General features: G+C 40.8%; 1 protein-coding gene across 5 annotated transcripts in view; it reads right to left on the reverse strand.

Annotated features, from left to right (window-relative positions):
- LOC127416154 (protein 4.1-like) overlaps positions 1–24,574 on the reverse strand; it is a 199,192-nt gene that overhangs the window by 12,474 nt on the left and 162,144 nt on the right. For 2 of the 5 annotated variants that reach the window (XM_051655327.1, XM_051655325.1), the window contains 5 exons: positions 19,362–19,541; positions 8,144–8,263; positions 6,256–6,309; positions 5,318–5,902; positions 3,024–3,152 (listed from right to left, as the gene is read on the reverse strand). In XM_051655327.1, the coding sequence (XP_051511287.1) occupies positions 3,024–3,152; positions 5,318–5,902; positions 6,256–6,309; positions 8,144–8,263; positions 19,362–19,541 (1,068 nt within the window). Of the gene's footprint in view, positions 1–3,023; positions 3,153–5,317; positions 5,903–6,255; positions 6,310–8,143; positions 8,264–19,361; positions 19,542–22,246; positions 22,307–24,574 lie in introns of all 5 variants that reach the window. The other 3 variants (XM_051655326.1, XM_051655328.1, XM_051655329.1) reach the window with 3 other exon arrangements.

The raw sequence follows: 24,574 nt of genomic DNA on the forward strand, positions 1-24,574 counted from the left end.
CAAGCATTGTATAGCCTTCATTCCTCAAAACAATGATTGACTGATGAGTTTCTAGAGAAAGCTGTTTCTTTTTTGCCATTTTTGACCTAATATTGATCTTAAGACATGCCAGTCTATTGCATACTGTGGCAACTCAAAAACAAACACAAAGAGAATGTTAAGCTTCATTTAATGAATCAAATATCTTTCAGCTGTGTTTGATATAATGGCAAGTGATTTTCTAGTACCAAATTATCAATTTATCATATCACTCAAGGATAAGGTGTTGGAGTGATGGCTGCTGTCTAGATTTGATCAAAAATGACTTTTTTCAAATAGTTTTTTACATCAGTAATGTCCTGACTATACTTTGTGATCAGTTGAATGCCACTTTGGTGAATTAAAGGACCAATTTCCTTCCAAAACAGCAAAATCTATACATTATTCCAAACTTTTGGCTGGCAGTGTATATATATTTAAAAACTATATTTTGTGTTTACTCAGGTTGGCTTTGTTTTATGTTATATCTCGTTTGAAGATCTAAAACAAATTAGTATGAAAAATACACACAAAAAAAATAGAAGAAATCAGGAAGGGGGCAAATAGTTTTTCACACCACTGTATTAAATCAAATAAGTCATTAAAATATGACACTGTATCAAAATTGTAGCAGTAAATAACAATAGTAATAAATCATTGAAAAAAACAAAAACAGTGACTCCAATCAGGCTTCCTAAGGAACCAATTGGCCCGGTTGCTAGGGATGGTAGAGTCACATGGGTTAACCTCCTCGTGGTCACTATAATGTGGTTCTCTCTCTTGGTGGGGCGCGTTGTGAGTTGTACGCGGATGCCGCGGACAATAGCATGAACCTCCATATGCGCTATGTCTCCGCAGTAAAGCACTCAACAAGCCAGGTGATAAGATGCGCAGATTGACTGTCTCAGACGTGGAGGCAACTGAGATTTGTCCTCTGCCACCCAGATTGAGGCGAGTCACTACGCCACCACGAGGACTTAGTGCATTGGGAATTGGGCATGCCAAAACTGGGGAGAAAAAAACAAAAAACTATTTCGACCGCACTCGTGCTAATAAATTGTAATCTGTGCTAATGCTTTTTTTTTTTATTCACTAGCACCAGAGCTAACACCTAAAAAAGTAAGTGTACAATCCTGAAAAGTGATTTTGTATTAATGGCATGACCTAATAGATTTAATTAGTGTTGGGGAAGCAACTTTGAAATTATCTACAGAAGTTAAGCTACAAACGACTCATCAGCTTTGTTCTAAATCCTAGTGAGCTCCCTACATAGGCAGAATTTCAAAGCATCACAGGTGCGCTCTCAATGAATGTTCCAGTCGTTCAAAATTAAATGTTTCCTATACAGTGAAATCAATCACAAAGTGCATTGCAATAAGCTCAGTGAAAATGTGTGAGGAAATTATAAACATTAATTATAAACATCAGTATAAGTCATTCACTAGTGAAACTTATCGGTAGAGTAAGGTTGCATTTGTTAACATTAGACAATAACATCAGTTAACATGAACAACACTTACAGCACTTATTAGTCTTGGTTACTGTTAGTTTCAACAAATACTAATATTTTTTACATTAAAAGTAGTAAATGCATTATTCAACAAACTAAAAATAATAAAAAATTAACATTTGTGTTTTTTGATTTTCTCCCCAATTTGGAATGCCCAATTCCCAATGTGCTCTAAGGAGTTGTACTTAATGACTCGCCTCAATCCGGGTGGCGGAGGACGAATCTCAGTTACCTCCGCGCCTGAGACCATCAACTCGCGCATCTTATCACGTAGCTCATTGAGTGCGTTACCACGGAGACATAGCGCGTATGGAGGCTTCACGCTATTCTCCGCAGCATCCACGCACAACACACCACGTGCCCCACCGAGAGCAAACCACATTATAGTGACCACAAGGAGGTTACTCCATGTGACTCTACCCTCCCTAGCAACCGGGCCAATTTGGTTGCTTAGGAGACCTGGCTGGACTCACTCAGCACACCCTGGATTCAAACTCGCGACTCCAGGGGTGGCAATACTTGCTGAGCTATCCAGGCCCCCCAACATTTGTGTTTTTATGAATTAACATTAACCAATAATATATGCTGGGAAAAATATTGTTCATGCAAGTTCATGATACATAATGCATTAACTAAATTTAACAAATAGTACCTTACTGAAAAGTGTTGCCAAATAATTTGTTCCAGAGAAGAAAGTCACACCGGTTGGGAGTGATCTTAACTGAGTAAAATAATGACAGTATTTTTATTTTTGGGTGAACTATTCCTTTAAATCCAATTAAAATTTCACCCAATATTTGTGTGTGCAACTAATATTTATGCTTAATCAACATTTTGCATCATTATATTAGTAACGCTCTAAGGTCAAACTCTGTTTGAAATCAATTGTGAGTCGAGTCATCTGTGCACTTTGCGTGAGGAGTGCTGTTTGTATTATGAGTTGTGTAGAATGTTTTAAATCTGTCTGTTATGAGATTATATTTTAGTTTGGATGCTGCTTTAAAATGAAGTTGATAGCATGGCAGCGCACTAGATTCTGGAACAGAGCCAATTTATAAAGTTCACAATTGAAAAACAAATCAGCCACACTACAAGCTAATAACAAAGATAGCTAACTAGTATATTTTTTATTAATCATATAAATCAATATAATTCCATAGAGATACAACTGATTAAATCAGAATAGTATTTATCTGACACAAAAACATAATACTACTACTAATAATACTAAAACAAGATAATACTAATAAAAAATAAACATAAAAAACGAATTTAATTAATGTAATGTGAAAACAGTGATGAATTGTAGCATTTAGGTGACATTTATTGCACTAGAACAACAAATGATGTACGGGGACTTCTGGGAACACTGAGGGGATTATTTCTTTGAAGCATTTAATTGGAATGAACAGTCCAAATAAATCGATTTTAACTTCCCTACCCCACCAGACAGAGAGCTGACATGATGAGAGAGTGTGATTGAGTATTTTCTCACCTGGGCGGCCTCGTATGTGATGGTCTTGGTTTCTGTGTGAACAATGGGGACCTCCTTGGTGGATATCTCGGTCTTCTGAGCGGCAAAAGTGTCTGAAATCGTCACCATCTCGGTCTTCACAACAGGAGGCTACAGAGAGACGGTCAGTCAGCACACACACAAATGCAGTCCGGCCTGTGTTTATTACACAGACAAACAGCACTTCTACACAACACAAATGAAAAGAGGAATTACATGCCATGCACAGTTGCACAGTTTAAAAAAAACAGAGTGCACCACTATAAACTAGACTTCTTTGGTATAAGGAATGCGGCTCATGCAAGCTACAGCAGCCAAAGTAAAATAAATCAATCACTCAAAAAGACCAAAAACAAATGAAAAGTTGACAATGTCCGTATTTGTAATCAATTTTGGTTTCTGTAATCTTTGGCAGGGTCAACAAGCAGCATGCAAAAGCACACAAACATACACAAAAACACAAAGCTGTGCAAATACAACCATTTCAATATATCACAATTTTTTCACAAGTATTGTATCAACACTTAAGATCGTTGGATTGATAATTTTTATGTGTAATGTTATTAATGTATGCTATATTTATTGTTTAGTTTGTATGTGTGCATTCACATTATTTCCATCAGTTCAATTATTGAAGCAGCAGGTTCTTTAACCCTTAAATTCTCACCTCAGGTGACCTCCTTTGACTTTTATTGACAATTAATTGTATGTTTTAGGGCTTTCACGATTAAGAATATACATTTTCATAAAAAAAATTATACTTCTTAAAGTGTATGTGTGCTTCATCCACCTTAAAAAAATCATTTATTAATATTTAACTTGGAATAATATAATGAAAAATAATTCAAAACGTATTATTGACATGAAAAATTATATTTTAAACATCAAAATATTTCCAAATACTTAAAATAGATCTCTCTTTTCAAGAACATTTGCCATTACACAATTGTTAATGTGAAACAGGAGCGCTTTGTGTTCACTATAAAAAAATGACAAATCCTCAGTTATATTTTTGAGGGACTTTTGAAACTCTGAAAATGGCATCTGGAGATCACTGCATTCTGTTGTGTTTTGTCCAGCTGTCAAGAACGTGTCCTGTGTGAACGGCTCTCATTCTGTGTCTGCGCTGCTTGTGAGGTTTGTTGAGGTGTGCTGACTGCCCCCTGCTGACAAGCCTCAGAAAAACACAAATTTACATGTACTTGATTACATTACATGTATCAAATTTCAAGCTTGAATTGCTCAGATGGTAATAAAATACTTTTATATTTTTTATACGGAATTTATGTACGGGTCAGAAGGCATGATTATGTTAACTGTTTTAACACACTATTTTTTTAAATCATTAATTGCACTAAATTAACACATTAAATCAAACTCCCTAATCAAAATATAGCAGAATAGATTCTGTTCAATTATTTAAGAATTGTCTTGAGAATGCTTTGAATATTTTACACAATCTGAGCATTTTGTAGATTCATTTGGGATAGATATACGTGCTGATGTCACTAAAGTCCCGAGGTATGTAATAACGTTTGGCGAACCACCTGAGCATTTAAGGGTTAAATAGCACAAACTCTGAACATGTCACTTCTGTGTGGTCAGCGTCCTTTCTATGAGGTTCCCTGCCAAACAATAGCAACACAAAACATGCAAGAAAGATTGAAACAGATCACTTGGAGTGGTTTTGATTGTGTATCAATTATGATTTTGCATTGCAATGTTTTGAATTGTGATATATTATCGAAACAGGTAGTTGCTGATACCCAGCCCTACACACACACACACACACACACACACACAGAGCTTGGGGATTGCGCATGTTTCTACACCTATCCCCAACTAGCAGAATTGAGAATCAATGTGAACTCACTTATTAAATAATAATTTGCACGCCAAATATGGCGCTAAAACACACTAAACTACATAAAAATGCAACACATCTCCATACAAAAGAAAAAACATGCAAAACTCCCTGCTAATGCTGGCACTTTATGTGACTCATAAAATTGTGCATGTATATAAGTGTATGTGTGTGTAGAGGAGTAGGTTGGAATATAAAATCAACTCAAAGGTGTGAAAAGATGGAATGACTGATGTTTTACTCGAGGACGAGCTGGCTTAATGCTTTCATTTATGTGTCAATCGCCTCCTTTAAATATGGCTAGAGAGATGTGTACAGATAAAGCAGGATCTTCTTCCAGAAAGGAAATAGGAGTGGGACATGGAAGAGGAGATGAGAAAGCGCAGGCGTCTCGGCTCGGGATGTCAATTACCTCCGAACAACAAATAACCTGTGGCAGGCGCTCAGTTTCCACATGGGACACGTTGCCGTTGACGATGTGAGGCTCCTCCTCCTCGGCAACAGCACTGAGAGTGGGCAGGACTTCACTGTCGAGGGCGTGTCCGTTTGGAGCTTCGTACGGCATTACCAAAACCTCTTCTGTCGAAACTTCCTCTTCAGGGAGTGCGGCTGATATCGCTTCTTCATTTGTGGGGGTAGGCTCAGCTGACTCTGCTTCTGTGGTTGGCTGTGACTTGATCCCAGAGGGTGGGGCTTGTTCGTTAAGCACCACCTCCTGCTCCTCCTCAGGTTCTTCTTTGATTTGCTGAGCTGAGACGTTCATACTGGGTGGCTCAGCATGGTACTCGGCCTCTTCTTCGCTCTCGCTGTCTGACGATAAACTCCTCTCCTCTTTGACCTCTGGAGCCTTCTCTGTTTCAATGGTGACGGATGCCTCAGGGACGGGGGGGCTTTTGGGTTTGGCTTTGACGACTTCCTCGATGACAACGGTCTCTTCCACGACCTCTATGACTTCTGGTTGGCTGTTAACATCAGGACTCTGTTTGTCCCCTGTGCTCTACACCAGACAAGCGCACAGACACATGAGGGATGGAGAGAAAAGCAAAAACTTAAATGATGACCACAGAAACAAACTGAAGGAAACAAACTTCCTGCATTAACGTAAAAAGAAAACACATATATAATCAACAAGCAACATAACGAGAGAGACAGACGATGATGACAAGCTGAAGGATGGATGGATGATCTTTTAGAAAAGAGACAAAAGCAAAATCATAAAGTGGAAAAGAGGAGAACTGGAATCATGGATGTCTGCAATGGAAAAATTATGAGATTTGTGTGTAGTGTTAGGTGTCAGTTTGGTCAGGTGATGTTAGATGTTCATTTGGTTGAGCGAGGACGTTGGACCACCTTGCTGACGTCTCTGCTGTCAGTCTCGGGATGGGGAAGTGTTTTCTGTGGAACCTAAAGGTAATCACAGGACACAGTCACTCAAACACTCACTTTCAGATAGGATCTGGACCATAACACTGTAAGGACGTCCATGTGGAACGGAACAAACAGTGTTAACAGTTAGAGGGGGTGTACAGGACTCCCCTTACCAGTGCTATAGTCCATTTGTAAATGAAGATCATGCAAACACTACAAAGAACAAAGAGGACTCACGCACACTCGACAGCAAAGACGAAAATTATTTGCCAATTACAGTTTTACTCTCAAGTTTATGGCCAGTCTGGCAATCAATTCCAAGGACACTGTACACAACAGTGCAAAATAACCCCCTCTAGAGTTGATTTCATCTGTGCAATCAAAGACACTTACTTTATTCTGGATTTTCATCTGGTATCACTACACTACCTTTATCTGTCGGCAGAAATGATTCACAATGTCTAGACTAGGGATGTCAAAAGTACTGTTACTTCAGTATCAAGTCAATACTAAAATACATGTTGCAATACTAGTCTTTGTACAGTAATGTTAGTACAGACTCTGTCCCATACCCGATATTCAGTGTCGACATTAAAGGAATATTTGAACAAACATGAACGAAAATTAGATGATTTATTCTTCCTTTAAGCCGTAGCACTCAAATGTCATTCACACATGCGCATTTGTTGTGCTACTTGCAGCAAATCTTGAAATGGCTAAAAAACATTTCAATTTAATTAAAGCCGATGTGTGTAAATCTTTTGATGTTAAAGTACTTCCTCCAATTTCCTCTATGTATAGATAACTAGAAGTAAGCCATTAGTAGCTTGATTTTGCCAGACAGCACTATTGTTTTGAGCGACCTGTCCAGCTTGACACAGCAACACTGGCTCAGCTGATGGTGTGAGTTTGAACCGGGACTATCTGTTTTTCGACTCATAACAGATGGTGGTTGTACTTAGAAATATAATTGAAAATAAAGTTTATCTATGAAATTCCGTTTGGTGATGCGTCAGGTGCTGAAATTACACTCTTCAGCTCTGAATGTTAAAATGTACTTAAATTTGTAAAGGGCACATAATGAAACTATTTGCTCATATTTGATGTCCGTGGTGCATTTAAATTATTATTATTTTTTTTTATTGTTTGAAGAATATATGCGACTACTACACGTCTATTTCTATTCTATTAAGAATTTTTATTTGACATTTGATTACTTTATAATTGTTTCTCTCCTCTGATTTCTGAATGTTTCCTTGAATACTCGATAATGCTGTAAAAAAAATGTGTATCTTTGTTCTATTGTTAATTTTAAATCGCTTGAAATGTCTTTATTCTGTCACTAACTGATTACTTGTCTTGAATAATTTAAAACTCAAACTGAATGATTACTTTAAAAAATTAATGTCCACACATTACTTTAAAAACAAAGCAATGTTTACTTGAGAAATATTTTATGGTATTGTTTTGACTTTTGCATCAGACTTTGTTTTATTTTTATTAAAATTTAATGTGATCAATAGCATATTCTTTTTTGCAGTTGTATCAAAATTGGCATTGAGGATTGTGAAATTTTACTGGTATTGACTACTGAAATGTTGGTGTTGTGGCAACTCCAGTCCAGCCTGCATCTGACTCAAACACTCTCCTTGAAGCTCTGCTTCTAGAGCGGCTCTACCTGGCAGCTCTTCAAATATCTGCAAGCAATGGATCAATCCCATCTGCCAGATCTGGACATGAACTTTTTTTTCATTTTGAGAGATGGAGGTATGTGGCAGCAGAGAACACAAAGCTGTAAGCAGTTGCATGGAGACAGAAAACCAGAGCAAGCATAGAGAAAAACAGAGCAAGCGGTAACAGTGAACAGCACCTCAAGGTGTGCTGAGGCTTTACTGCCCTCTGCTGGAACAGCAGTGGTCCTGCATGAGCCAGCCAGACCAGAGAAACAGGCCTTACTCAGAAAAAGAGAGGTTAGCTCCTCTTCCAAACTCTACAGGGGGTTATAAAACCACACCGAAGGGCAAGAAATAAAAGACAAGAACAGACAAAGAAACAAGAGGGAAAGAGAAACAGAAAAGAACTTCAGTGATACCACATACAGCATTAAGGATAAAACTGAGAGAACATGCATAGATGCTAAATCAGCAGTTCCCTATCTGTCACTCACTCGACATTGTGTCGATGTAGTGACACTAGGGGTCACTCTTGGGAGCCCGAGACACCTCTGGTCTTTGATAAAAGGCCAATGAAAATTGGCGAGTGGTATTTGCATGCCACTCCCCCGGACATACGGGTATAAAAGGAGCTGGTATGCAACCACTCATTCAGATTTTCTCTTCGGAGCCAAACGGTCATGCTCATTGAGCTGAATTCCCACGACTGTTCATTTACCTCTGCTGGATCTGACGGCGCATTTCAGTGGCTTCTCTCCCCTCTGCACTGGTGCACTGCAGAGAACGCCCCTGGGCGCTTCGGCAGAAATAAAAGAGCGACGGAGGTCACGGCGCGGTCTCTCGGGCGGACGATGGCCAAACTAATGGTCAAGGAGCGCCACCTTTGGCTCAACCTGGTCGAGATGGGCGAGGCCGACAAGACATGGTTCCTTGCTGCCCCCATTTCCCAGGCGGGCCTATTCGGCGACACAGTCGAGGACTTTGCCCAGAAGTTCTCGATGGTGGAGCAGTAGACGGATGCTAGCCAGCATATCCTGCCCCGGCGCGGCTCAAGATCCCGCACCCCTTCTACTCATCGCCAAAGGCATCCCCCTGCGATGACTGTACCGGCTCCGCCGCAGCCCGCCCCTTCGGCCCGGCCCCGGCGTGGAGCCCACCGCAGGAAGCAGATGCCACCCGTCTAGCAGCCGCCCAGAACCCGTGAAAGGCTTCAAAGCGCCCTTGAGACGGGCGACCCAGGGACAACGAAACCCGCTGCTCTGGAGCTAGTAAGCAGATCTCTCCATCTTTTTGTTACCTTTTGCATTTAATTGTGCTGCATGTCCAAGTGGCTGCAGTACTCAAGAGCTCAGCAAGAGCGGTTTCCTTGTTCCCTGGGTCATGTATCCAGTGTGCACGGCCGTCATCGTGACCACCATCCACCACTCTATTTGGCAGGTTTGGTGCTCCAACGGCGGTCTCCCGCCCCTGAACCCCAGCTGTGGCACAAATCCGCCCCCAATGTGACAGTCTCCATGGGTCACGAGGACAGGCCTCTTCCTCCCCCGTCCCAGGCTGTTCCGGGGGTGGTCACAAGGAGCCAGGTAAGTGCTTCGATGTCCTTAGACTCAGCACGGCCACGACGTGGTGTAGCACCTCGAACTCCGCCCCGCCGCGAGGCCCCACCTGCCGGTACGTCCGATGACGTTGTCACTTTGGTCCCCCTTGCGTGGAACTTGGACGCATGGCTTGCGCTTTCCAATCCATCGCGAGGGCTGGTCCGGACCGTCTGACTCGGCTACGTGATTCACTTCACCGAGCATCCGCCCAGGTTCAGCGGTGTCCACTTCACCTTGGTGAAGGACGAAAATGCTGCTACCTTGCGTGGAGATCGTTACCCTCCTACGGAAGGGCGCGATAGAACCTGTCCCTCCAGCCGAGATGAAGAAGGGGTCTTTCAGCCCCTACTTCATTGTAGTGAAAAAAGGCAGTTGGTTGCGGCCAATCTTGGACCTGTGAGTACTGAACTAGGCTTTACACAAACTCCCATTCAAGATGCTGATGCAAAAACACATTCTGGCGAGCGTCCGGCATCAAGATTGGTTCGCGGCGGTAGACCTGAAGGATGCATACTTCCACGTCTCTATCCTTCCTCGACACAGACCCTTCCTGCGGTTTGCGTCCGAGAGTCAGGCGTATCAGTACAAAGTCCTCCCTTTCGGCCTGTCCCTGTCTCCTTGCGTCTTTACAAAGGTCGCAGAGGCTGCCCTTGCCCCGTTAAGGGAGGTGGGCATTCAAATTCTCAACTATCTCGACGACTGGCTAATCCTAGCTCATTATCGAGACATGTTGTGCGCACACAGGGACCTGGTGCTCTCACACCTCAGCCGACTAGGGCTTCGGGTCAACTGGGAAAAAAGCAAGCTCCTCCCGGTTCAGAGCATCTCTTTTCTCAGTTTGGAGTTGGACTCAGTCTCCTTGATGGCACGCCTTACAAACGAGCGCGCCCAGTCAATGCTGGCCTGTTTGAAGGCGTTCAAACAGAAAACAGTGGTTCCACTGAAACTTTTTCAGAGGCTCCTGGGGCATATGGCATCCTCGGCGGTGGCCACCCCGCTCGGGTTGATGCATATGAGGCCGCTTCAGCACTGGCTCCAGACTCGAGTCCCGAGATGGGCATGGCGCCACGGGACACGTCGCGTGGTCATCACGCTGGTCTGTCACCATCTTTTCAGCCCTTGGACCGACCTCTCATTTCTACGGGCAGGCATTCCTCTAGAACTGGTCTCCAGGTGCCTTGTGGTCACGACAGACGCCTCCAAAATGGGCTGGGGCGCTGTTTGCAACGGGTCCGCGACTGCATTGGCACATCAACTGCCTTGAGTTGTTGACAATTCTGCTCGTCCTGCGGAGGTTTCGGCCATTGATCCAGGGCAAGCACGTGTTTGTTCAAACAGACAGCATGACAACGGTAGCATATGTCAACCGCCAAGGTGGTCTGCGCTCTCGTTGTATGTCACAACTCGCCTGCTGTCTCCTTCTCTGGAGTCAGCAGCACTTTAAGTCACTGCAAGCCACTCACATCCCGGGCAACCTCAACACTACAGCGGATGCGCTGTCACGACAGGTTACCCTCAGGGGAGAGTGGAGACTCGACCCTCAGGTGGTCCAGCTGACTTGGAGTCAATTCCACAGGCACAGGTGCACCTGTTCGCCTCCCAAGAATCCTCCCCACTGCCCGCTCTGGTATGCCCTGACCGAGACCCCCTCGGCATAAACGCGCTGGCACACAGCTGGCCCCCTGGCATGCACAAATATGCGTTTTTCCCCAGTGAGCCTACTTCCACAGACCCTGTGCAAGGTCAGAGAGGACGAGGAGCAGGTCGTCCTGGTAGCACCCTACTGGCCCTGCGGTGGTAGACACGATCACTCAGGTTAGGGCCCCCTCTACGAGGCACCTGTGTGCCTTTAAGTGGCGTCTGTTCGCTAAGTGGTGTTCTTCCTGTCGGGAAGACCCCAAGAGATGCGCAGTCGGATCAGTGCTTTCCTTCCTGCAGGAGAGGTTGGAAGGGAGGTTGTCCCCTTCCACCTTGAAGGTGTACATTGCCGCCATAGCAGCACACCACGACGCAGTCGACGGAAAGTCCTTAGGGAAGCACAACCTGATCATCAGGTTCCTAAGAGGTGCCAGGACGCTGAATCCCTCCAGACCGCACCTCGTTCCCTCATCGGACCTCTCTGTAGTTCTTCAGGGTCTACAGAGAGCCCCCTTTGAGCCTTTGCAGTCAGCCGAGCTTAAGGCACTCTCCTTGAAGACTGCCCTCCTGACTGCGCTCACTTCCATCAAGAGGGTAGGTGAACTGCAAGCGTTCTCTGTCAGCGAAACGTGCCTGGAGTTCGGTCCGGGTTACTCTCATGTGATCCTGAGACCCCGATCGGGCTATGTGCCCAAGGTTCAAGGTGCGCGCTTTACGCATCTATTTTGATCGCACACAGAGCTTTAGAATCTCTGAGCAGCTCTTTGTCTGCTTTGGTGCACAGCGGAAAGGAAGCGCTGTCTCCAAGCAGAGGATCGCCCACTGGCTCATTGACGCCATAGTTATGGCGTATGTCGCCTAGGACATGCCGCCCCCGGTAGGGCTACAAGCCCATTCTACCAGGGGTGTAGGGGCTCCCTGGGCCCTGGCCAGGGGTGCCTCTCTAACAGACATTTGCAGAGCAGCAGGCTGGGCAACACCCAACACCTGTGCAAGGTAGTGGCACACAACACAAGTGGATAAGCCTGGGATAGCCGGCCGGGTGTATCGCTTGCACATAGCGCCTTCCACCTCCCTTGGAGCTGAAGACATGCGCCATTAATTCCCAGTAGTGTTCACAAACTTTGTTCCCTGGTTGACTTCCTCTGAGCCCTGTGGCAGTCGAGTTTTCGGAGAGACTCGCTGCCGGCCCAGTACACGTGTAAACTAAGAGTCCTGTTCTGGGGTAGGTGCGCCGCATGTGGCAGTTCCCTGTAAGGCTAACCCCATGCGATATATATCTTCCGCTAATCCGTTTCCCTGTTGGCAAACTGTGTCTTCCTTGGGCAGAGCCCCTCTGCCCCAGTCTCCATGTTTGTAGTAACTCCCCTCCATTGGGCAGGATCTACCTTGAAGACACTCCACATGGTTGGAAAGACCATGTGATGTATTTTTCCACTTAAATAACCCCCCCCCTCTTTGGGCGAGGTGTGGTCTCCGCGGTGTCTTCCCCTTGGGGGGGACATCCCCCGACTAGACCTGGTGGCCCAGTCGGATAATCCCCCTTCTTTTTTAGGGAGTGGAAAAAAAAGAAGGGGAAAAGAGGCCACGACTGGTTTAAGCCTGTCTCTATCTTTTGGGTAGTCGACTTGTCCCCAAAAAGGGCCGTTCGACACATAAATATGTTGGGGGAGGTTACATGTCGACCTGGTGTGCTGACTATGAGGCACACAGTAGTCTGCCCACCACACACCACCAGTTCACGTAACACAGTTCAGCCAATTGTGGCGTTTCATATAGGGACCCCTAGTGTCACTACATCGACACAACGTTGAGTGAGTGACAGATAGGGAATGTCATGGTTACTTGTGTAACCTCCATTCCCTGATGGAGGGAACGAGACGTTGTGTCCCTCCTGCCACAACGTTGAACTTCCCGCTGAAATGGCCGGACCTTATATCGGCTCCTCAGCATAAAACCTGAATGAGTGGTTGCATATCAGCTCCTTTTATAACCATATGTCCGGGGGAGTGGCATGCAAATACCACTCGCCAATTTTCATTGGCCTTTTATCAAAGACCAGAAGTGTCTCGGGCTCCCAAGAGTGACCCCTAGTGTCACTACATCGACACAACGTCTCGTTCCCTCTATCAGGGAATGGAGGTTACACAAGTAACCATGATGTTCTCAACTGGTTTTGCTTCAGGGCTCAGATTTGATATTGAACATCAAGTAGTGAGCCAACACTGGATGAAAAGTGATTATCACATAAAAATGAACAAAAAATGTCATCAGAATCAATCAGACATATTAATATTACCAAACATACATAGGCATTCACCACACAAAACACATTGTGGTCAGCATAAACCATGCTTGGTAAACACTTATGTAATGTGGTCTGGGTTTTTAGTTCACCATTTACTCACATTATGTTGTTTCAAAACTGTATGATTTTTTTTCTTCCTCCATAGAACACAAAAGGAGATGTTTTGAATGGAAACTCAGGATATCAAGCTTTATAAATGACAAAAATGCACCTTTAAAGTGCCAAAAGTATTTTCTGAAGCCATACGATAGGTAAATGTTGATAACACCAAATGTCATGACGGGGATTGGGGGGAATCATGAGGAATCCAATTTTCCTTTATATTTTGACATATGAGGTCTTTCTACTATAAAACATACTGTACATTTCAGACCTCAAAACTTAATCCCCAATGCAATAAAAGCATTTATTGGAACCAAGCTGCAAAAACGCCTCATTCTCTACTTCTGTGACTTCCCTATATCACTAGGGGTACTCATTAATTCATGACCACCTCTATAGCAGCAACATCAATGCCTACTTTACATCATCGCACACTGGCCCTGCCCACTGGTGCTCAGCCTGTAAACAGACAGAGAGCAGGACAGACCAAGGAGCTCTAAATGGACAAACCTGAACACCAAAGGGGACCCACCTGGACTATTTTTAATTATTTTTAACATGCACTAGACAGACGTCTTTGACCATTGTCATGTATCTCGTGCTGCTTCTAAAAGACACAGTATCAAGTTACTACTCTAAAAAGGAGACGCCATTCTGTTTCATTCAGCTGCTGCATCTTGTTGTTTTGAGCACAAACAGGTCCTGGACACGTTCTTTCGCCCATCTATGGTATTTTTGATTGTTGTTGTATATAAACATGCACTCGATGGATCTTCAACCGTTTTGATGCGTTACCGGTGATAAGTGCATCAATGCAGGATGATAGTACTTATTTGTGATCGTCACAAGCTTTACAAAAGGAACTGTTATTGAAGGATGGGGCAGTTATAAAACACTATTGGACCCGACGCAAAACCGTAAGTAATCAATTTCAATAACGAATATTTCAAAAGTCATGACTGTTTGATAGTTTATGGTGCCACTGTGCCTGAGAGAACGGTTTTATATTTTCGGAAGCAATGTGTTAAGATGTGCATTATATGTTAATCCTATAATGTAGTTTTATAATGTTGTGGAGCTTGTTGTTCATTTTCATCTGATGGAGTTTCAAATATGTCTGTATTTGAGGGGCTGCATGATGTTAGTCAATCATAACAGTGGACATTTACACTGAAGTCTTAAAGGGACAGAGAGCTTAAAACCGAGCGTTTCAGACAGAGGGCCAGAGACAGGGTGGAAAATTATCATATATGACTAAATTATGACTGTTTAGGTTAAAAAAAAAACAAACAAAAAAAACTTTACTAACATTATCAGAGGAACTCAGAGAAGAAAAGAAAACTATTTAAAAGAAAAAGAGTTTGTCATGACCCCTTTAAATAATGCATTATGAAATAACGTATCAACAACGAACAATTGTATTTTTTATAAATTAACATCAACCTAGATTAATAAATGCTGTATTAAAATATTGTTCATTGTTAGTTCATGTTCGCTAAAGCACTTACTAATGTTAACAAATGTAACCTTATTGTAGTTATCTTTTTTTACTTACATTTTTTTTTCTTTCAGAATTTCCTGTTAGGTGGAAATATTTCTCATGATAAGAATAAATAAATTTACATAGTGAAAAAGTGTATTCAGAACTGTTCTGTAAAGTAAATCAGACTGAAAAATACATAAATGAATAAATAACACAAATAAAAACCAAGAACCCAGAGCACTTAGCACGAGCTCTTGCCACAAAAGTTCTTGCGACATTAAAAATACCAAGTGTTACAACATCGATGCAATGATGCAAAAAAACTTAACTTTCAAAATTGAATGTTTTTTGACCAAATTATTAAATAGAACTTATCCATTCCTTTGAACTCATTTGTCAGTCGCCAAAATGTTAGTTCTTTAAATCTTAAACAAAAAATTACAACATACTTAACCAAAAATATGGATAATTATTTGTAGTACAACCACTAAAAAGGCGACATACTGATTTAAAAATGTAACGATCAACAGATGAAACGCACATTCTTTATAGCGAGGGGGGTTGTTAAAGTGTCTTACAGAAAATTATACTGTACTGCGTGTATCAAAATGACATTTTTTTCCCATTAGCAAAGCAGTCTGAGAGAAATAACCGACAACCTCACACGGGCCACTGACATTTTCTAATGGGCCAGATTTGGACCGTGGGCCACCAGTTGAATAGGCCTGTCATTTGGCTTCAGAAGACTTGGAATATTGCACATAAATCGTATGGACTACTTTTATGATACTTTTGTGTCTCTTGTCATTTTTTGACCTTGGCAGCCCCAGTCTCCATTCATATTCATTGTATTAAAAAGAGCAACACAAACATTCTGTCTAACATCTTTTGTGTTCCACTGAAGACAGAAAATTATTCAGGTTTATAAGAACATGAGGGTGTGTAAATGATGACAGAATTTGCATTTCTTGAGTGAACTACCCCTTAACACTAATGAAGCCAAAACCTGCTAAACTAATTCAACATTAACACACAGAGAACTGTAAGAGCAGAGAGGACGCCAGGTGTGAAGTGTGTGCAAAGCAGTGATTCTAACACACAGATGGAGTGTTTTAAAGGGTGACACAGCATCAATAATTTGAAACAGGTGCAAATGATAATCACACTCACACACAAACACAAAAACCCGAAATGAACAATTTTGTCTGTGGCTGGAGCTGAAACTTGTGCTGATGTGACAAGTCGACAAACCAAAGCATGAGAAAACAGAAGATTGCATCATGTGTACAGAATTAGAAAAAGAGCGACTTTCAAACATATACAAATAAAAAGAAAGGAGCATGTGTACAGCTGAGAGATGGAAACGTGATTGAAAATTGCAACTGACAAATGCAAACCTAAATAATGAGAAAGCAGTTTCAGTTCAGTTAAAGAAAGATGTCACACAATGCTGGAAACAATCATTTAAAAAACACAAAATAGACACATGCAAGACAGCGAGGAAACAAAATTACAGCAGTAAAAAAAAAAAAAAGGAGAAATAAGTGATACACATACATCCAATAAGAGTACACTATAAAACATGGCATGAACAACAGAAAAAGCAAACATTGCTAACGTGAAAACAGTACAACTCAAAAGAACCAATCAGATTGAATTTATGCTCACAGCGGTGAGAGGAACAACCAATCAGATTGGTGTTCGTGCTCACAGAATGACAGCTGGCATTGGCTGGCACAGAGGACAGCTTTGATAGAGAGGAGACATGAGTGTGTGACAGTTGGGATTATGGGTAGTCTTTTAAAATCTCCTTAGAGTGAACCAGACAAAAGTGCATTGTGACGCACGGGTGACAGGTGTTCACATTAGCCTTTGTTACCTTATCTAGCATGCCATCTCACACTAACAGCGCTAATGCTGGGGGATGCGATCAACTACATGACTTCATCGGAGCCACAGTGAAGGAGATCCAAAGTCCTTTTAGTAAGTCAGTTCACTTGGCCATCTTAGTAACGCCCACTGGACAGCTATTTTCAGCCATCCAAGTACAGCTCCTATCCACATGAATGGGGAAAGACGAAAATCTACAAAACCATTTTCAATGGGTTTTTCAACAATACTGATATCTAGATGTGATGCAAGGACAAAGACGTCGATCTGATGAAGCTTCCACATGAGTATGGGGCAATTTTACAAATTTGCCTGACAAGAAAGCGGCAGGTGTGCACAGTAAACACTGAAAACATGTATTTGGAGGAGACAAAAAAGACCTGGCAATTGCATTGATTGTAGCAAGTAATAAGAGGACGTTTGCGTGAAGGTCTTAGGATGTTCTTGGAGAATTTAAATTTGTTCAATAACTTCATAAACAATAAGGTAAACATTTAATTAAAAAGAAATAATTAGACCATTATATCTTTAGAAATTGACAGCTTTAAATATTTCTGTTTATTTTGTACTCTAAAGCTGTATTCGGACAGGATTAGTTTTATATGGGGACGTGACAATGTAATATTACCCAAGCTTTTCTGTAATTTTAATCCAGTGCGAACTGGTCATATCGGTGATTTTTCCACTTTTTAAGGTCTGCCACAGATGAAAGCATTGTTTATCTTTTTAAAAACAAACCCAGGTTATACCAATCCAGTGCTAATTGATATAATGGGTAAATATTTCCCAAGCTCCAGTGAAAAGGAACTTTTTTCACACTTTTAAGTGTCAAGTACGTAGGCGCTCCTGATGCCGTTTTTTAAGTTCATCCTGTTGTAGTCTCATACGGAGATGCAGAGCCTGAATATGCAATATGAAAAGAAAACTAAAACCAATTAAGGCTTGTAGTAAATTTAGGTTAGACTTATTCAGCAGCAGCTAGCCTAGTATATGAATCTCCCAATACATAAATGACCCATAATGCTAAAGTTTAATAACCTGACTGCTGCTAAAGAGTTCAGTTTCGACAATACGCAAATGAAATAAACACACCCATCTCGGCAATTTCTACAGACATTGCTTATCCTGTGCGAATTAACAGTAAACACTATAGAAGTCTGCAGTAACAATTACTTTACAGTAATTTGTCCAAAAAAATGAATCCTACATTTACATTTATACATTTGGTGGGCACTTTTATCCAAAGCGACTAACAGTGCATTCAAGCTATACATTGTATCAGTTTGTGTGTTCCCTGGGAACATCCTGTCCACAAAGGGCTACAAAGACATCATCAGTGAAGCAGAAACGTATGTAAAAATTCACTTTAAAGTTCAATTTGCCATTGCAAAGACTTTGCATATATACAAACGCTCCATGATTTGGCCGGTCTTCAGTGATTTCACTCGCATCTGCATAAATTCTTGGCAGGTAATATAATGTTCAAGGTATTACATTTGTAAAAATAGTCAAAAAACATGTGGCTGTATAGTACCAATACTTCACAGTCGAGATTACCGTTTTTTTAGTGACAATGCCGCACCTGAGTGTGTAGATGACATGAAGCGATGGTCCGAAGTTAGTTACGCTAATATCATTAACTAATTTAAGTTATGACAGACAACATAAGCACAAGTTGAGCCTGAAATTAATTTATACTCCTAAAAAACATAAATGGTTGTTATTCTCCGTCTGGATTGCTCATTTCAAAAGTTTTTACATTGCTTCTCAAAACCAGAAACAGAACACAGGCAATTAGAATCATCATGCCGCTGGCGAGTGGTTGCTCAGGAAAACTGTGGATAACAGCGGAATCTAGAGATGAAATAAAAACAATCACTGAGACCTTGTGGGGATTTTCATCATTGACAATATTCGTCCATATTTTTATCCTCACTTCAATGCATATTTTGTAATTTTGATTAGATAATCATGTTTAAATTGAAGTGAGGGCATTCAAAGAAAAATACCACTATGGAAAAGTCCCCACATACATAACTTCCAACTTCATATCTTGTGAATAATAATAAACCTTTTTCCTCATTAAACCTCATCTGGTGAAATAAATAGGTTATTAAAAGCTTATTTTGGTAAATAAAAAAATAAAGAGCAAGCCAAGTCTCCGTCACTTCAAAATATGAGTTCCCAGTGTGTTTCGGGCTTGATTATAGTTAAAAGTCACACCAAATCTTCATTTCTTTTTTCTACAAGTGTCCCATCTTCTCCTCTTACTGATCCCAACTGTCATACCACAGAATGGAAACCAAAAACACTAAGGCAGTTTCTCAGAGCGAGAAGGACAGGAAGTGATAGACAGCAGGGTCATGCAAGCGGAGTGTGTGAAGTGTCGTCTTTACCCCAGGCCGAAGCACACGTACCCCGTGACCCTGCAGGCGCAGGGTTGTGGCAGGGCTGCCTGTCAGCCGTTTGTCCCACTGACTGGGTCTGGCCTCAGGCGTAGCCTCCATAAAACTGCGCTTTAGCTCGCTAATGCTAGCCTGATGTTTCAACACATCCTCCTGGGTCTTATCCAAGTCCTGATGGGCCCCCAGCACCAGGGAAAGGCAGGCAGGAGGGGTGAGAGCAAAGGGACAACCAACAACCAGCACATTAGTCAAACACAGTCCTGAACCACACTCGAGCCGAACCTCACTGCTTACCCAACATGAGCGCATAAAAACAGACCCAACTGACCAGCTCCATTTAAAAAGGCTTCAGCTCTGTTCAAAAACCTTGTGAGCTGCCAACATAGATATTTTGAGTTAAGTATTTTGAGTTAAACATTAAGTATTTTGAGGCCATCACAGGCGTGCTCCTGACATGAATGTCATGAACTGAAATGTTCCAAAATGTCGACAGGAACATTATACTACCTTCTAATGTACTTTGTTTTGGCCAAAATCTAAGGCGGCATGGCATGCATCCTTCTCAAAGGCAAACCCAGAATGCATTGCAAAGAGCTTTGTGTAATTTTCCTTCAAGACTGCGGACAAGTAAAATGTCGACTATAAATATGCTTATATTTCATTCAGCACTGAAAATATTAATAACATTTTAATGAATTGTTTGATAGAAAATAGTTAATATTTCAGTCAGCACTATTTGACGAAATATTTATGAAAATATTTATTGAAAAAAGGTAATTTTACCCGGCACTGAAAATATACAATTTTAATGAAAATCTTGATACAGTTCATATTTAATTCAGTCCTGATAATGATAAGATTTTGCTGAACATGGTTCATATTCCAGTCAGCACTGAAAACAATGGTACAATTAATGAAAACATTGACAGGAAACAGTTCAATATAATCAGAACTAAACAATTTACCTAGTATTTGCACGTGTTACACAATTTTATGCTAGGTAGAGTATCATGAGTATCTTGTTGTTGGCAAATTAATGTCAAACACTATTGAAATTAGCAACATGCTAGCGTCAAACTGGAAACTACTGTGAATCAAATCTGTTTTGCCTCACATAAGGATCGCTATTTTGCGTGGCGTGCATGTTGCATGTAAATCGAGTCACTCACTAGCTTTTGTAACTGAGTTTTGGAGTACCTTAAAAAAAAACTATTAGAACAACTAGCCTTAGAATAGATGTCATATTTATTTTAACACAAGCAAAAATGAGACCGTGATGGATAGACGTACTGTCCATAGGTAGTGAAAATGAGATGTGACCTAGGACCTTAAAACAGTATAATCTTTTGAATAGACACTAAGTCTATTCCTATTCCAATCACGCTGTCCCGTCTACTCAGTCTATGGGAGGGACTACACCACAAACCCAGTGTAATCTACAGAATGCCTTAACAGTTACCCAGAGTAAAATCAGTCAGTTTTCCACATTTGAATGACTCGGGTAATCCTGCTAATGGTTTGATGTAACAGTGGGATTACGAGGGTCAGGTGAGAGGTCAGCGGCTGTGGGCAGCAGTGAGGCCTGACTCGATTTAACACTTCAGTAGTGCAGTGACATACTGTACTGCCTCAGTGCCAAAGACAAACAACTGACACTGAAACAACACAACAGCAGTACTAACTGAATATAACTGTGGGCATATAAAGTGTGTTTAACAAATCCTGGAGCAAAATCATTTATTTAAGGGTGAACTGTGTAACTCTTTGGGTGTTAACATATTTTTTTCCAACTGTAAAAAAGCAATTTGTAGGTGTCTAAGCACGTTGGCACTACCAAAACATTTCTCTGTTGTTTGAGTGGTGCAGCTAAACCAACAGCATGAGTTTGGGACGGGACTGCCCGTTTGTCCAACCAATAGAAGACGCACTGCAAAAATAATTCTCTTAATCAGTATTTTTCTCTTATTTTCCAGTAAAAATTGTAAAACATTCTTAAAACAAGGTCATTTTATTTTACGCAAATTGCTAAGATTTTAAGATTTATGAAAATTGCATTAATTTTTCTTACCCCTCTAGCAAATCTTTTTTTCTTGTTTTAAGCACAAACCACTTTGTAATTTGCCAATGGGGTAAGTAAAAGAAATTTAACTCAAGATACAGTATATTCTCTGAATAGAATCTCAGTCTTAATATCTCAAACAATTTTACTTCAAGTAAATGTTTCTTGTTTTAAGGAGGTTTAGAGATTTTTTGTTGGAAAACAAAAAAGAAATACTGATTAAGGTTTTTTAAAAATTTGTATGTATCCACATGAAAAATGTTGTTTTTTTTTCACCTTTAATACTGTATTTAGACCACATTTTTTTGCCTTTTATCCACAAACCCAATCATTTAACACTGCGTGTATATTATGATGAAAATATGGGTGTCTCAGTGGGTGCTGGGTGTCTTTAGCACTGACAGGGTCACCTTAGGGTCAGTTTCATTTAGTTATAAAAATCAAAAAAAAAAAAAAAAAAAATGTGAAGGGGACATCACCACAACCAAAGCAGAAAATAACCTGTCTGGTTAGGGAAAAAAAAGAAAAATTTAGTCTTGTTACGAAAACCATTTCCAAATGACATTTATACAGTATATACACATTAAATAACACCACATACATTCATAGTTCACCCGCAAACATGCACTCAGTTTAACATGCAGTTCATGCATGGCTGTACACATGCACACAAACAGTACACACTAATGCATGCACACACAGCCTGAAAGAGTAAGAGTGAGAGGCAGCCCAGAATAGTAGCCATAGAGAGGACAAATGTCCTCCATCAATTCTGCTTTTGCTCATTAGTTTGTTTTCGATTAATTGACATACAAACCTCCAACATTAAATTGCTATGTCTGACATAAATATTTTCACCCTGCACTCTCAACTTGTTCTGTGGAATTAAAATATGAGAACACATTTGAAAAAAATAAAAGAAAAATAAAAAATACTGGAAAAAATATAAAATAGTGGCTATGTTTGGAATAGTATACTAACATAATTTTTACTATTTACTATTTACAGTTGAAGTCATTAAAACTCATTTTTTAACCACTCCACAGATTTCATATTAGCAATCTATAGTTTTGGCAAGTCGTTTAGGACATCTACTTTGTGCATGACACAAGTCATTTTTCCAACAATTGTTTACAGACAGATTGTTTCACTTTTAATTGACTATATCACAATTCTAGTGGGTCAGAAGTTTACATACACTAAGTTAACTGTGCCTTTAAGCAGCTTTTAGACAATTAGACAATTAGCTTCTGATAGGAGGTGTACTGAATTGGAGATGTACCTGTGGATGTATTTTAAGACCTACCTTCAAACTCAGTGCCTCTTTGCTTGACATCATGGGAAAATCAAAAGAAATCAGCTAAGACCTCAGAAAAAAAATTGTGGACCTCCACAAGTCTGGTTCATCCTTGGGAGCAATTTCCAAACGACTGAAGATACAACGTTCATCTGTACAAACAATAGTACGCAAGTATAAACAGCATGGGACCACGCAGCCATCATACCGCTCAGGAAGGAGACGCATTCTGTCTCCTAGAGATGCACATAGTTTGATGCGAAAAATGTAAATCAATCCCAGAACAACAGCAAAGGACCTTGTGAAGATGCTGGAGGAAACAGGTGGACAAGTATCTATATCCACAGTAAAATGAGTCCTATATCAACATAACCTGAAAGGCTGCTCAGCAAGGAAGAACCCACTGCTCCAAAACCACCATAAAAAAGCCACACTACAGTTTGAAAGTGCACATGGGGACAAAGATCTTACTTTTTGGAGAAATGTCCTCTGGTCTGATGAAACAAAAAAATGGAACTTTTTGGCCATAATGACCATCGTTATGTTTGGAGGAAAAAGGGGGAGTCTTGCAAGCTGAAGAACACCATCCCATCCGTGAAACATGGGGGTGGCAGCATCATGTTGTGGGGGTGCTTTGCTGCAGGAGGGACTGGTGCACTTCACAAAATAGATGGCATCATGAGGAAGGAAAATTATGTGGATATAATGAAGCAACATCAAGACATCAACCAGGAGGTTAAAGCTCGGTCACAAATGGCTCTTCCAAATGGACAATGACCCCAAGCATACCTCCAAACTTGTGGCAAAATGGCTTAAGGACAACAAAGTCAAGGTATTGGAGTGGCCATCACAAAGCCCTGACCTCAATCCGATGGAAAATTTGTGAGCAGAACTGAAAAACGTGTGCGAGCAAGGAGGCCTACAAACCTGACTCAGTTACTCCAGTTCTGTCTGGAGGAATGGGCCAAAATTCCAGCAACTTATTGTGAGAAGCTTGTGGAAGGCTACCCAAAACGTTTGACCCAAGTTAAACAATTTAAAGGCAATGCTACCAAATACTAACAAAGTGTATGTAAACTTCTGATCCACTGGGAATGTGATGAAAGAAATAAAAAGCTGAAATAAATCATTCTCTCTACTATTATTCTGACATTTCACATTCTTAAAATAAAGTAGTGATCCTAACTGACCTAAGACAAGGAATGTTTTCTAAAATTAAATGTCAGGAATTGTTTAAAGTATTAAAGTTAAAGTTAAATAGTTTAAATGTATTTGGCTAAGGTGTATGTAAACTTCTGATTTCAACTGTATGCAGTATATAGCATGTATACTGAGCACAGCATGCATAATATAATATATAATGAATGCCCAAATGAGCTACTAATTATTTATTTTTTACTGATTATAAAGTTTTATTTTTACACAAATAAAATTATATATGGAAAAGATTTTTTTTTTCAAATAGTAGGTAGAATACGGTGTATACTGTGCTGTATTCAGTAAGTAGTAAAATAGTATTCCATTCCAAACATGCCGTATGTTTGCCAGAACCAGTTCATATAATATTTATTCATGTTTCATATAACATTTTAAAACAGCTTTGGTTTACTCCAAAGCATATCAAACAACAAGGCAAATCTGCCTTTCACTGATCACAATCCAATCGGAATTACTCTTAACTACGACTGATTAGCCAATCAATGGGCAAATTTGATTGCCTGTTGATTACTCTGGATAACTAAAATTATCTGTGCCTCATTTGCGTAAAAATATTTAAAACAAACATCACATAACAGCAAAGCACATAAACAACAGCGCAAAAGCAAACATAATTGACCATTACCACAG

Source organism: Myxocyprinus asiaticus, chromosome 25 (genome assembly GCF_019703515.2).
Source record: "Myxocyprinus asiaticus isolate MX2 ecotype Aquarium Trade chromosome 25, UBuf_Myxa_2, whole genome shotgun sequence".
NCBI classification, from domain to species: domain Eukaryota; kingdom Metazoa; phylum Chordata; class Actinopteri; order Cypriniformes; family Catostomidae; genus Myxocyprinus; species Myxocyprinus asiaticus.